At 39.5% G+C, this 11,638-nt stretch overlaps 3 protein-coding genes across 3 annotated transcripts; 2 read left to right on the top strand and 1 right to left on the bottom strand.

The window, feature by feature from the left end:
* The first annotated feature begins 221 nt into the window (after positions 1–221).
* On the top strand, positions 222–1,657 carry LOC110883896. Its single transcript, XM_022131562.2, has 2 exons — positions 222–407; positions 492–1,657. Exons 1-2 carry the CDS (start codon positions 236–238, stop codon positions 1,655–1,657), a joined length of 1,338 nt encoding a protein of 445 aa, XP_021987254.1. The 5' UTR covers positions 222–235.
* A 2,344-nt stretch (positions 1,658–4,001) lies between these two features.
* LOC110883897 lies at positions 4,002–5,015 on the top strand. Its single transcript, XM_022131563.2, has 2 exons — positions 4,002–4,166; positions 4,253–5,015. The coding sequence occupies exons 1-2, from the start codon at positions 4,009–4,011 to the stop codon at positions 5,001–5,003; spliced, it is 909 nt and encodes a 302-aa protein (XP_021987255.2). The 5' UTR covers positions 4,002–4,008; the 3' UTR covers positions 5,004–5,015.
* A 783-nt stretch (positions 5,016–5,798) lies between these two features.
* On the bottom strand, positions 5,799–8,155 carry LOC110883898 (ER lumen protein-retaining receptor). Its single transcript, XM_022131564.2, has 5 exons — positions 7,765–8,155; positions 7,489–7,688; positions 6,979–7,119; positions 6,071–6,282; positions 5,799–5,990 (listed from the first exon to the last, which is right to left on the bottom strand). Exons 1-5 carry the CDS (start codon positions 7,988–7,990, stop codon positions 5,948–5,950), a joined length of 822 nt encoding a protein of 273 aa, XP_021987256.1. The 5' UTR covers positions 7,991–8,155; the 3' UTR covers positions 5,799–5,947.
* Between the last annotated feature and the right edge of the window lie 3,483 nt (positions 8,156–11,638).

Below are 11,638 nucleotides of genomic sequence, written 5' to 3'. Positions count from 1 at the left end.
AGACTATAAGGAGATGTTTGTCTTTGCGTGGACTGATAAGAGGCGCAACTTTGGTAATCGTACTACAAACAGAGTTGAGAGCCAACATGCCAACTTAAAGAGATACGTCGAAGATAGGAGCTCGCTGGACCGTATAGTTGGTTGTGTCCGGGATATAGTTGAGACACAGTTCGGTGAAATAAGGAAGACTTTTCGAGAAAGCATCGAAAAAACAATGAAACACCACAAACACCCGATGTTTCAACACCTACTTGGAAAAGTATCCCACAAAGCCCTTGACTTGTTGCATGGAGAGGCAATTAGGAGGCTAGATGTCTTGGAGCGCTTTAATTCATCATGTGGTTGCCAAATGTGGCACAGCTGTGGGTTGCCCTGTGCTTGTAGGATAGAAAAGTACATGCGTGAAGGTAATAATTGTTGAACGTACAACACTTGTGTGATATATTTCCTTTTTTCATTTTACTTAAACAATATTGTTTTTAACCGTGCAGAGCGTCCGATTCAACTCGAAGACATAGACGTCTTCTGGCGGAAACTTAACTTCCAAAGTTGTAAATTGATAGACGACTCACTTGACGTGGTCGAAGAGCTAGATGTTGTTAGACAACAATTACAGTCGCACCCCCCAGCTCAGCAAAAAAGCCTGCTTTCAAAGATTAAAGCGGTGTTGACTCCAACGAAATCTACCAAGAAACCACCGGTTGTCCAACAAAATACTCGTGGCCGACCAACAACAAAGCAGGTACAAGAAAGGTTGGACGAGGCCTCTCGTATAGATGAAGAATTGAGGAGAAGCTCCTTCGGTGATGCAAACACGTGCTTTGAAGGTTCACGACAAAGTAAGTACGATAAACCTCGCCACAGCTCGTACGTTCCGTCTCAGGCCTCACAACAGTCGGTTATAAGGTCCCAAAAACCCAAAGCGACCCTAAGCCGTTCAAAGAGTTCTAAGAAGAAAGAGACACGAGATGATCACGGTTTTCCTTTAATCATTGGGGACGAGTACGTGGGAATCATCGAACGGTTTAAGTCTGACATTCCGCCAGTGTTCCATCCGTACGTCTCGTGCATACGAGATGTGATGCCGGACGGTCATTGTGGGTTTCGGTCTGTGGCTGTGGGCTTAGGGATGGATCAGAGTTCATGGGGGCTTATTAGGAGGGACCTTGTCCAAGAAATGGATCAGAACGAATCGATCTGGTTCCCAATATTTGAAGCATGGGCTGATGGTTATTTTCACACGCATCGTCAGGGCCTAATTTGGGATTCAGTGGCCGGTTGTGGGGAGAATCACTGGATGGACTTCCCCTTTGCAGGACTTCTTATTGCACAAACGTACGGTATCGGGGTGCACCTGTTAACGACAACCATGGGTGCGAGTTCCACTTACTTCCCAATACTAAGTCCTCCGGCTAATCAACAACCATTATTCATAACGCTTACACATGTTAACGAGAACCACTTCATACATGTTAAGCTGGAAGGGGATTATCCTATGCCACCAGCACACGGGCTATGGTTGACCCACCGAAGACCCCATACAGAACAATGGGAAGATATGTACTTGCCACGTCTAGAATGGTATACATCGATAATGAATCCTCGGCCAAGATCAAACCCCAGTCTTAATTACATAGATAGTTACACGGAAGAATGATTTTTGTAATTAATAGTATTTTATTGTAATTAATAGAATTTTTTGTAATTAATAGAATTTTTTTGTAATTATTAGTATTTTATTGTAATTAATAGTATTTTTTTTTGTAATTAATACTATTTTTTTGTAATTAATAGTATTTTTTTGTAATTAATAGTATTTTTTTGTAATTAATAGTATTTTTTTTGTAATTAATAGTATTTTTTTGGAATTAATAGTATTTTTTGGAATTAATAGTATTTTTTTTAAATTTTTCTACAAAAAAATACAACTATACGCTTCGTATAGGACTAGACGCCTCGTATAATATCGCCCAAAAGACCATTTAGCCCCTGATATGCCCCCAATCTAGGCTTATTCCAGGGGCTCAAAGGTAATTTTACTCCAACCAGACGCCTCGTACAGACCTGTACGGGGCGTCTGTTTGAGCGGGATTTTGAAAATTCAATTTTTGAATATCTGAAATTCAAAATTTGAATTTTTTGAAAGTGGACGCTTCGTACAGACCTGTACGGGGCGTCTGTTTGAGCGGTTTAAATTTGAATTTTGAATTTGAATTTTGAAAAGCTTTTTGGTTAATTACTATTTTACCCCTGATATGCCCCCAGTATAGCCACTAAGCAGGGGCTCAAAGGTAATTTCAAAGGTGGACGACTCGTACAGGTCTGTACGAGGAGTACAGTTGAGGCGGTTACTTTTTCCCCATTTCTTTTTTTAATTAATAAAATGTATTATTAAATTACCATTTTGCCCCTGTTTACCCCTTAGTATAGCCTTTTATCAGGGGCGAAATGGTAATTAACCATTTCAGAAATATCTTTTTGGAAGGGTTAATTACCATTTTGCCCCTGATAAAAGGCTATACTGAGGGTTAAACAGGGGCAAAATGGTCATTTAACAAAAAGCATAGACGCCTCGTATAGATCTATACGAGGCGTCTAGGCTTCGTATAACACAGGGGGGGGGGCCTAGACGACACAGATCACACACACAAACAAAAACACACACATATACGCTGCATTCTGATCTATACGCCTCGTACGTATTTCAACCGTATTTTTGAAGAATCGAAGCATCACCGGTACGTATTTCATCCCGTAGTTAAGTATTTTTGTCTCGTTTATGCTTTTAGACCGTAGGTTTGCCCTAAAAGTTGAATTTTGTTGGGTTTTGGGGGTTTGAGGTTGATGATGATGATGAACTTGTAGAACAGGACGCCGAGTATAGCCCTATACGAGGGCTATACGAGGGTCTGTTTTTTTTTTTTTTTTTTTTTATTGTTATTGTTATTAATATTATTATTGTTATTAATTATTATTATATTATTATTATTATTATTATTATTATTATTAAATATTATTATTATTCTTAATTATTGTTATTGTTATTAATATTATTATTGTTATTAAATATTATTATTATTATATTATTATTAGCATTATTATTATTATTATATTATTATTATTATTATTATTATATTATTATTATTATTAATTATTATATTATTATTATTATTATTATTATATTATTATATCATTATTATTATTATTAAATATTATTATTATTATTAATTATTGTTATTGTTATTAATATTATTATTGTTATTAAATATTAATATTATTATTATTATTATTATATTATTATTATTATTATTATTATTATTATTATTATTATTATTATTATTATTATTATTATATTATTATTATTATTATTATTATTATTATTATTATTATTATTATTATTATTATATTATTATATTATTATTATTATTATATTATTATTATTAATTATTATTATATTATTATTATTATATTATTATTATTATTATTATTATTAATTATTTATTTATTTATTATTGTTTTATTTATTATTGTTTGTATACGTATACAGTATTTATTATGGAGGACGATCTGATGCCGGGCGGTGACATTCAGATAGAGCCGGTTCAGCAGGGTCCACGACGTAGACAGCGGCCGCCTGTGGATACGCTGCAGGGGCATCCGTATCTAGAGTTTCCCGACGGCACTGACGCCGCCCGTCATTGCCAGAAGCTTAGGAGGATGCACGTTGGATCGCATGCATCGATCGATTGGGATGCGATGGAGGAGATTACTGAGACGCCGAGAGTGCGTCGGTTTATACCTATCGATTCGCCGTGGCATCGTCTTTTTGACTTGGCGCACACGCCGACCTACAGGGAGCTGCTGGTCGAGTTCCTTTCGTCATTCACATTTCACCCTCCTGGGGAGCCAGTGCAGCTTCCGTACCCAGGTGCTCCCCATCCGCCTGAGATTTCTTTCAGGCTTGCTGGCGTTATGCTAGCAGAGTTTGCGGTGCGTTGTGGTTTATACATGCAGGAGGAGATCGAGACTGAGATTTACACAGCGGGGCTAGTGGTGGTTGAAAAACCCACTCTTGTAGGGTTTTGGCAGGTGATTGCGGGGGCGGATCATTGGGAGCATGATAAGTCGAAGGGGAGGGTGTCGTTTGTTAGTGACCCACTATACAGGTATGTACGTTTATTATTGCAATTATTGTGATTATATGCACTGTTTATTAATCTCTGTTTTTGTATTTCGCTAACACTATCTGCAGGTATCTGCACCATTTGCTCGCCACTTCTATATCAGCGCGCGGCTACAGCCGTGAGTGGTGTACGACCACAGATCTTTTTTTCCTATATTGTTTGTTGTATAGGAGGTCGTGCGCGCTAGCACACGGTCTAGCCCAGTACTTCGCCTCCGGCCATCACCGGCAGGAGCGCGGATTTTTGTATGGCGGGGCATACGTGACCGTCATTGCCCGTTCATTGGGCCTCGTACCACAGCAGGACCCACATCTACGGACGCCGGCCATCATGCCGACGCGGATGGGTATGCAGTCGCTATGGGGGATGAGGGTTATCAGGAGGTTCCCCGTTGGCCCGCGGTTTAAAAACCGCGACGGGGGCGTATGGAGAGAGGAGGCCCTACCAGAGCATTTCGAGCCCGTTCATCCTCCTGCAGATCCTGCTGATGTAGTGCCCGTGGAGGACCCTCCGGAGGATCTAGACGGTGCAGCGGGGCCACAGCCACCGCCACCTGCCGGGGCACCTCAGTTTCCACGTCACGTTATTCGAGGTGGTGCCCCAGGAGCTGCGCTACATCCGGATGTACGAGCCAGGCTTGACAGGCTCGACGATTTGGTAGGTTGGCTGGTACGGGCGGAGCAGGATAGACGAGAGAGAGAGGGATTACCCCCGATACCGCTTCCACCGGTTCGAGCTCCACATCAGCAGCACCAGCCGCAGCAGCAGCACCAGCCGCAGCAGCAGCATCAGGATTCAGATTCGGATTTGGATGCATAGACCTGTTGTTGTTTTTATTGTTATTATGGATGTACAAACTTATCTTATATATTTTTGTTATGGATGTAAACAGTTATCTTATATATGTCATATTTATGTTTGTTTTCAGTTATTCGGTTACTCAATGATTGTTCTCTTAAATTTAGATAATACGGAAACAATATAACCCCCTGAATATAATACGGAAACAATATTTGAAAGAAATAAAATTTTAATCGAAAGAATAATATTTAAAAAGTAAAATGTTAAAAACAATATAATATATTTAAATAGCCGATTTTTAAAAAACAAAAAAAAAACAACACTTTTTTAAAAATAAAAAAAGAACGATTTTTAAAGGCAAATAGTTAATTTTTAAAAAACAACAACTTTTTATAGTGTAAAAAAGAAAAAAAAAACTTTTTTTAAAACCAAAAAAAATTTCATCAAAAAAACACATCTTCAAAAACTATCCAAAAAACCATACCAAAACCCACCAAAACACCCCTCATTTCAGCCAAAAAAAAAACACCAAACATAGACGCCTCGTATAGCCCCATACCCTGCGTATAGGGTTCCTTAAACAACGTGCCTGACACCCTCTGTACACCCATCGAATTCAGTGCATGGACGCCTCGTATAGGTCTATACGAGGCGTCTAGGTTTAAAAAAGTGTGGATTTAGGCGCACTGGGTGTCCGGATAGTTTCCCCCTTTGATAATTGTATTATATAATAATATAACAAATTCAAAATTTAGCATTGAATTATTAACCTTTACAAAAGTCACCCTAAAAATATAGGAAAACATTAGGAAAAAAAACAAGATTACAGGATAGATTTCCCTACGTCGATTAACATATTTCAGGAATACTTAGTTTAGCAGCACCAATCAAAAACTTGTAAACTGTATGCACATTGCTAACCCATGAAACCTAGACCTCAATATGTTCATGCCAACCTTCTTCTAGACGGGTGGCAGGCTCACTAGAAGTTGTCCGTTCACCAAACTGCATTATAAAATTTCAAAATATTAATTATTCACAAATAAAATCTTGTTATGTAGCCTTTTACAGTTTGATAGTCTTACCTTTTAACATAGTAATAACAAAAGTCGGCTAAAATGAACGATTGAACCACTTCTGCTAGCAAGACTGCTGGTAGCCAAAGGTAGTAGCCAGTTCCCAACAGGAACAAATATGCACCAGCTGACTCATACACCTGAATTATCCAGTGAGCACATCCCAAAAATCTTGCAACTCCAAGCGCAAACACATAACGTGCCGTAGATGGTTCAATCATCTACATTTTGCAACAATTTTTAAATAATTTACTTCTTTTAATTATAGGCAAAAGAGATTTTAATAATCCAAACTATTACTCATCAGCTGATAATGATTCATACAACCAGTGTGACTAATGTGAGTCCTAACTTTTACTTTCGTTGTCAATGGCAATCTCATTTTAACGGAAAAGTAACTTCGTTTGCCCTAATGAACAATTAACTTTTTATCCCAATCCGGATGTTGTAGAAACGGCATAAATAAAAGTTAGGTACAAACAAAGTTACTTTTCACTAAGGTAGCGTTCGTTTCATGGAATGGAATTAGGAAGTTTTTCTTTGTAAAATTGATCTTGGTTGGGGGAGGGAGGAATTTGAAATCCTTCACTCTAATGAAATTTGTGACTATTTCAACATTCCTTAGAAATCCTTCACTCTAATGAAGGAATGGAATGGAATGGAATGTTGAAATAGTCACAAATTTCATTGATTAAAGAAATTCATTGGATTTCAAATTCCTCCCTTCCCCAACCAAGATCAATTTTACAAAGAAAAACTTCCTAATTCCATTCCATTCCATTCCATTCCATGAAACGAACGCTACCTAAGAGTAGGATTGGTTTTAGCAACAAAAATAAAAGCCGGGATCGGATTATTAAAATCCAATTTCAATTTGTTGAAGTAAATGTAACACATTATGACAAGAAATTGAAAACCTTTGTTTTCTGCATCATAGTTAGCTGAGGAAGCACTGCAATTGCTTCTAAATATACACAGAATGCCCACATCACCTTGCTCAAATAACAATGGTGCGTATGTGGGTAGATAAACATAGCAAGAATCACACATGGCACCACCTGCGGTTACAAAAAGAATAATAATGTAGTTAACTAGTTATTGTCCCGTTTATTTTTAAGACCATGTGTAATGAGTATTATAGGGTCTTAAAGGGCTTGATAACGCCCCAATATCGTCCCCTGGGCGTTATAGTATAATGCCAAATAAGAAGAAAAAAAATTGGAAAGTAATGATTGAAAGACCATTAATCATTACACATTTTTTGAAGGGGCGTTCATTTTTTGAAGGACCATTATAATGCTGATGTGACGGAAAATGGCCCTCAGGGCATTAACCATTACGTATTTTTTGAAGGGGCGTTAACTTTTTGAAGGGCGTTATAATGCTGATGTGACGGAAAATCATTTCTTTTAGATTTAACATGTTACCAAATAATATTTTTGAATATCGTCTAGATCTTCATTGTAGGTTGCCTGAAGCTTGCATCGGATCATGTAAACGACCCAAAGAGTCGAGGCCAATGTCGCGAAATCAAGAAACGTATGGATGTCATTTTCCATCGTTAAGCTGCAACACAATCTTACAGCTAGAAAGATTGCCGTGAGTTCTTGTGTCTGCAATGAAAGACCTGCATGCAACATATCATATTAGGTTCACAATTAACATAAAACATATGTGAACACAAACAAATGATGAACACATACCAGAGCATGTTTTTTGTTTGGTTAGCTTGTAAATGAGAAGGATGATACCGGCAGCATGAACAAATTCGGATGCAACGAAAAACTGAGTGGTGTCTTTGGCAAGAAGTCTAAGTGCAATAAGGCAAGACAATACAGATGCAACGGCCAAAAAGATCTTCACCTTCATCGACTGTTTACGAACCCATATGAACAGCTTGTTGACCGCCGAACCCCTTTTCCGACCCATGATCCGACGTCCGTTTGATGACAATCACCTCCTTAATTCTCCTCCTTCAACCAGCAAGCGTAGTTTCTCTCGCCGGAGGAGGAGAGAGATCAGAGAAGATGATGATCAAGGGAGAAAAAACAGATGAAGTTGGTTTGGCGTTTTGGGTGTGAAAAATTTGGCCGCACAATTTGGAAACACAGGAGATGCAACCGTGGTAAATTTATAAGAGTTTCTTGTTATTCCGATTTGGTTGCCAAAAAATTCTATGGGGGAGAAAAAGAGTGGAAAATAAATTTCTATAATACTTTTGGCTAGAAAATGTATAGCATTTAACGTTTTACTTTTAATATGTAGCATAACTTGACATGTTACCTCAATAAGAAATGATCGATGTGTTGCTAGACCCATGTTTGGGTGCAACAAAAAACAGGATGAATTTAACTTCAATATTTCTTTGTATCAAAGCTCTCTATCACAACAAGAAAAATACCTTATAGAGACGACATATTTTCAGTTTATAGGAGGACATGTTGTCTCTATAGGCTTTTTTCACCTATAGAGACGATATGTTGTCTCTATTAGGTTTCGTCTATATAGTCTCGTCCCTATAGCCCAAAGAGTCGTCCCTATAAGTGTCGTTGCTATAGACAAATTTATAGAGACGATATGTTGTCTGTAGAAGTCTGTAAAAAAATAAATGAAATAAAATTAATGTTTACCAAATAAGAACTTATATTAAAATATTTTTAAACCCAATAAAGACGACATGTCATCTTTGTAGCTTTTCTTAAAAAAAAAATACTTAAGCACTATAGAGAAAACATGTCGTCTCCATAGATTTTCTTTAAAAACATAAAAAAAGTATAAGCCTTTTAGAGACGACATGTCGTGTCTATAGATTTTCTTAAAAAAATAAAAAAAATGAAAATTTTAAATCAAACATCTCATTAAGATTCAAACAGTACATTTTGCCCTAAACGAGACTTCTACAAAAATAACATGCCAACGCAGGGGCGAAAAACAAACAATTAAACCCACGCAGGGGTCAACTAAAAGACATGCCCACGCAGGGGCTGAGTACAGAAACGAAAAGTCCACGCAGGGACTGATTACAACTAAACAAATAAACAACAAAGGTCTTTAATGACCCCTTTTCTTGGACTTCCCTTGGAGTAGGTCCGACAGACCCTTGAAGAAGCCTCGGTTGCTCTCCCGTACCGTCCGAATTTCCTCTTCACAGTGGTCCAATCTATCGAGGACCTCTTACTGGCGCTCCGGCGGGATTAGCTGTGGCTGCGGCGGCTGATACAGAGGTTGAGGAGGTGGCGGACGCTGGTACCCATAAGTTGGGTAACCAGTGGTCCAAGGACCACCATAGGGTCCCTCTGGGTGACGAGCATTGTAGTCCCATGCCTCCTGGTATGGGTCCACATTGGCATACTCATAATGGGTATGAGCCGGCTGCTCAAAAGGGTTATACGCCGCTGAACCGACGTAGGCAGGGATTGGGTTGTCAAAACCCACTGGTGGCGCCATAGGCGCAGAGTTGATCTCTGGGATGGGGTTTGATGGACCTCCCATCTGTTGGTCTTCTTCTTCTTCTTGGAGTGGCGGATAATGACTGCCACTCGAGGGCTGAGGAGTGCTAATGCGGACTCCCCCTCGCACGGACATCCGTGCGTTTGATCTCCTCTGTCTCGGTGGCTCCGGAGGCGGTTGCTGTTCCACTGGTGGTGGTGGTGGCGGAGTGACTGCCACAAATCGGTGATCCTCGGAAGGATCCTGCTGCTGCTGCTGGTATGGGGACGAGTGTTCAGGGGGTGTGAAGTACCAGTCCCACTGAGTAAACCTCGCCTGGTAGCTGTCAGGACCACGGTAAGGTGATCCATGGAAAGAGGACCCATCGGAGATTTCGATGGGACGGTTCGGGGTCCCGGTAGCAGGCTCCACGGGATCCGTATCCTCGTCCATGTCTTTTTCACCCGAGAAGTGATCCTCGGGTTCTAGTGGGTTCAAACCCACGGGTTCTTGAATAAAATTAGCTGGGTTGAACCGGCTTTGGAAAACAGGGGTAGGGTCACCAAAGGAATGGTGTGAGTTCGACCTCTGCAAGGGTATGAAAGAAGGTGGAGGATGGTTGTAAGGCTCGTTCTCTGATTGGGGCCCAAAAGAATGCTGATACGAAGGTGAGGAACTGAGAGAGACCGACCGCCTCCCGGGTTCGACGTAGAGCCTCCACGGCTCCTGAGGGCTTGTACTCATGGTGATCGATGGCGTTCGCCGGTGCGAAGGCCCGACTTCATGATCATGGCCCGTAACTGGGCCCTTGCCTCGTCCTCTCAAAAATCTTGGTGGCATTGTCGACCTGCAAACATGGTTAAAATAATGACCAATAAAAATAAAAGACCGAATAAATAAAAAACAAAACAGAGTTTGTCCTATGTTCGTTGTCTAGACTCGGAACTCGAGGAATGTGCAATTTGTGCACTGAGATTAAACACAAATGGCTAGTGTTTAATTCACTCAGTGTTGGCTCTGATACCAACCTGTCACACCCCAAATTTTCACGTGTCACTGGTGGGCCCGCTGGGGGAGAGTATCGTGACGTAATTGATATCGTCATAGTCAAACAACACGAATTATAATGCACAGCGGAAGCAATAAAATAGATTTATTTCAACCAATCGAAATGTAATATCTAAGTATCACATAGTAGCTGAAACAGATCCACAGGCGGATCAAAATAAAAAGGAGAAACTGTTCAACAGATAATGGCATCCAAGCTTGCGAGACTCTAACGATGCTAAGGAGTAGCCAGCCTATTACGTGTAGAACCTGCACTTAATCTTTTTGGGGAAAATACGTCAGTTTACACTGGTAAATACAATTTAACTAACTCATTTTGAAAACATTTAAAAATTTATTTGAATGCACATGGCACAAAACTTTTTATAACTTGGGATAATTAATAAATTTTAAACTTGTAAAAGATTTACATGTTTGTTATGCGTTCAGTCGCCCGGTTCGTGCTGGGTCTAAGATTAATAGACACACCACATAGTATAAATCCGCGGCGGGAAGCCAACGGTTATACCTTAATAAATATGGACACATTGTCGGGTGTAGCCTACACCCGCGTGTCAAGGTCGTGGCCATTTCATGAATGATGCTAAAGATATCCGGGACATGGTCATTAAACTCCCAAAGGCGTAAAACAAACAAAACCAATTTTCAAACGAGTCATCTTGATAATACTTAACCACTAATCGATTAAGGTCAAATGTCCGACCAAGCGGTATTTTATATACCGTACCCCAAGCCCGTATAAGGGAAAATAAGTTAAAAGTATTTACCTGAGCAAGTACAAACCACAACAAGCAAGTGCAAGTATCTTTTACTGGGTCTCCTATTCTGGAACGAAGGTTTATAATAACTTATTAGAATCCTAACGGGTCTTTTTAATTAGCCTAAGCTTAGACCGGTTAGTTTCAAAAATAAATGCGGTTTAATTGCATGAAAGGCGAAAACCGGGAAGGAATGTGATTTAGACCCAACAGGTTTGGAGACTTGTATAATATGGGTAAACTATACACATTCTGGATTTTGAGACAAAGATGATATGGTTTGACCCGTTTCGGCTAATATGCGTAAACTAGTTACATAAGC

Source organism: Helianthus annuus, chromosome 10, assembly GCF_002127325.2.
Source record: "Helianthus annuus cultivar XRQ/B chromosome 10, HanXRQr2.0-SUNRISE, whole genome shotgun sequence".
Taxonomy (NCBI): domain Eukaryota; kingdom Viridiplantae; phylum Streptophyta; class Magnoliopsida; order Asterales; family Asteraceae; genus Helianthus; species Helianthus annuus.
This window is presented reverse-complemented; position numbering and strand designations above follow the sequence as displayed.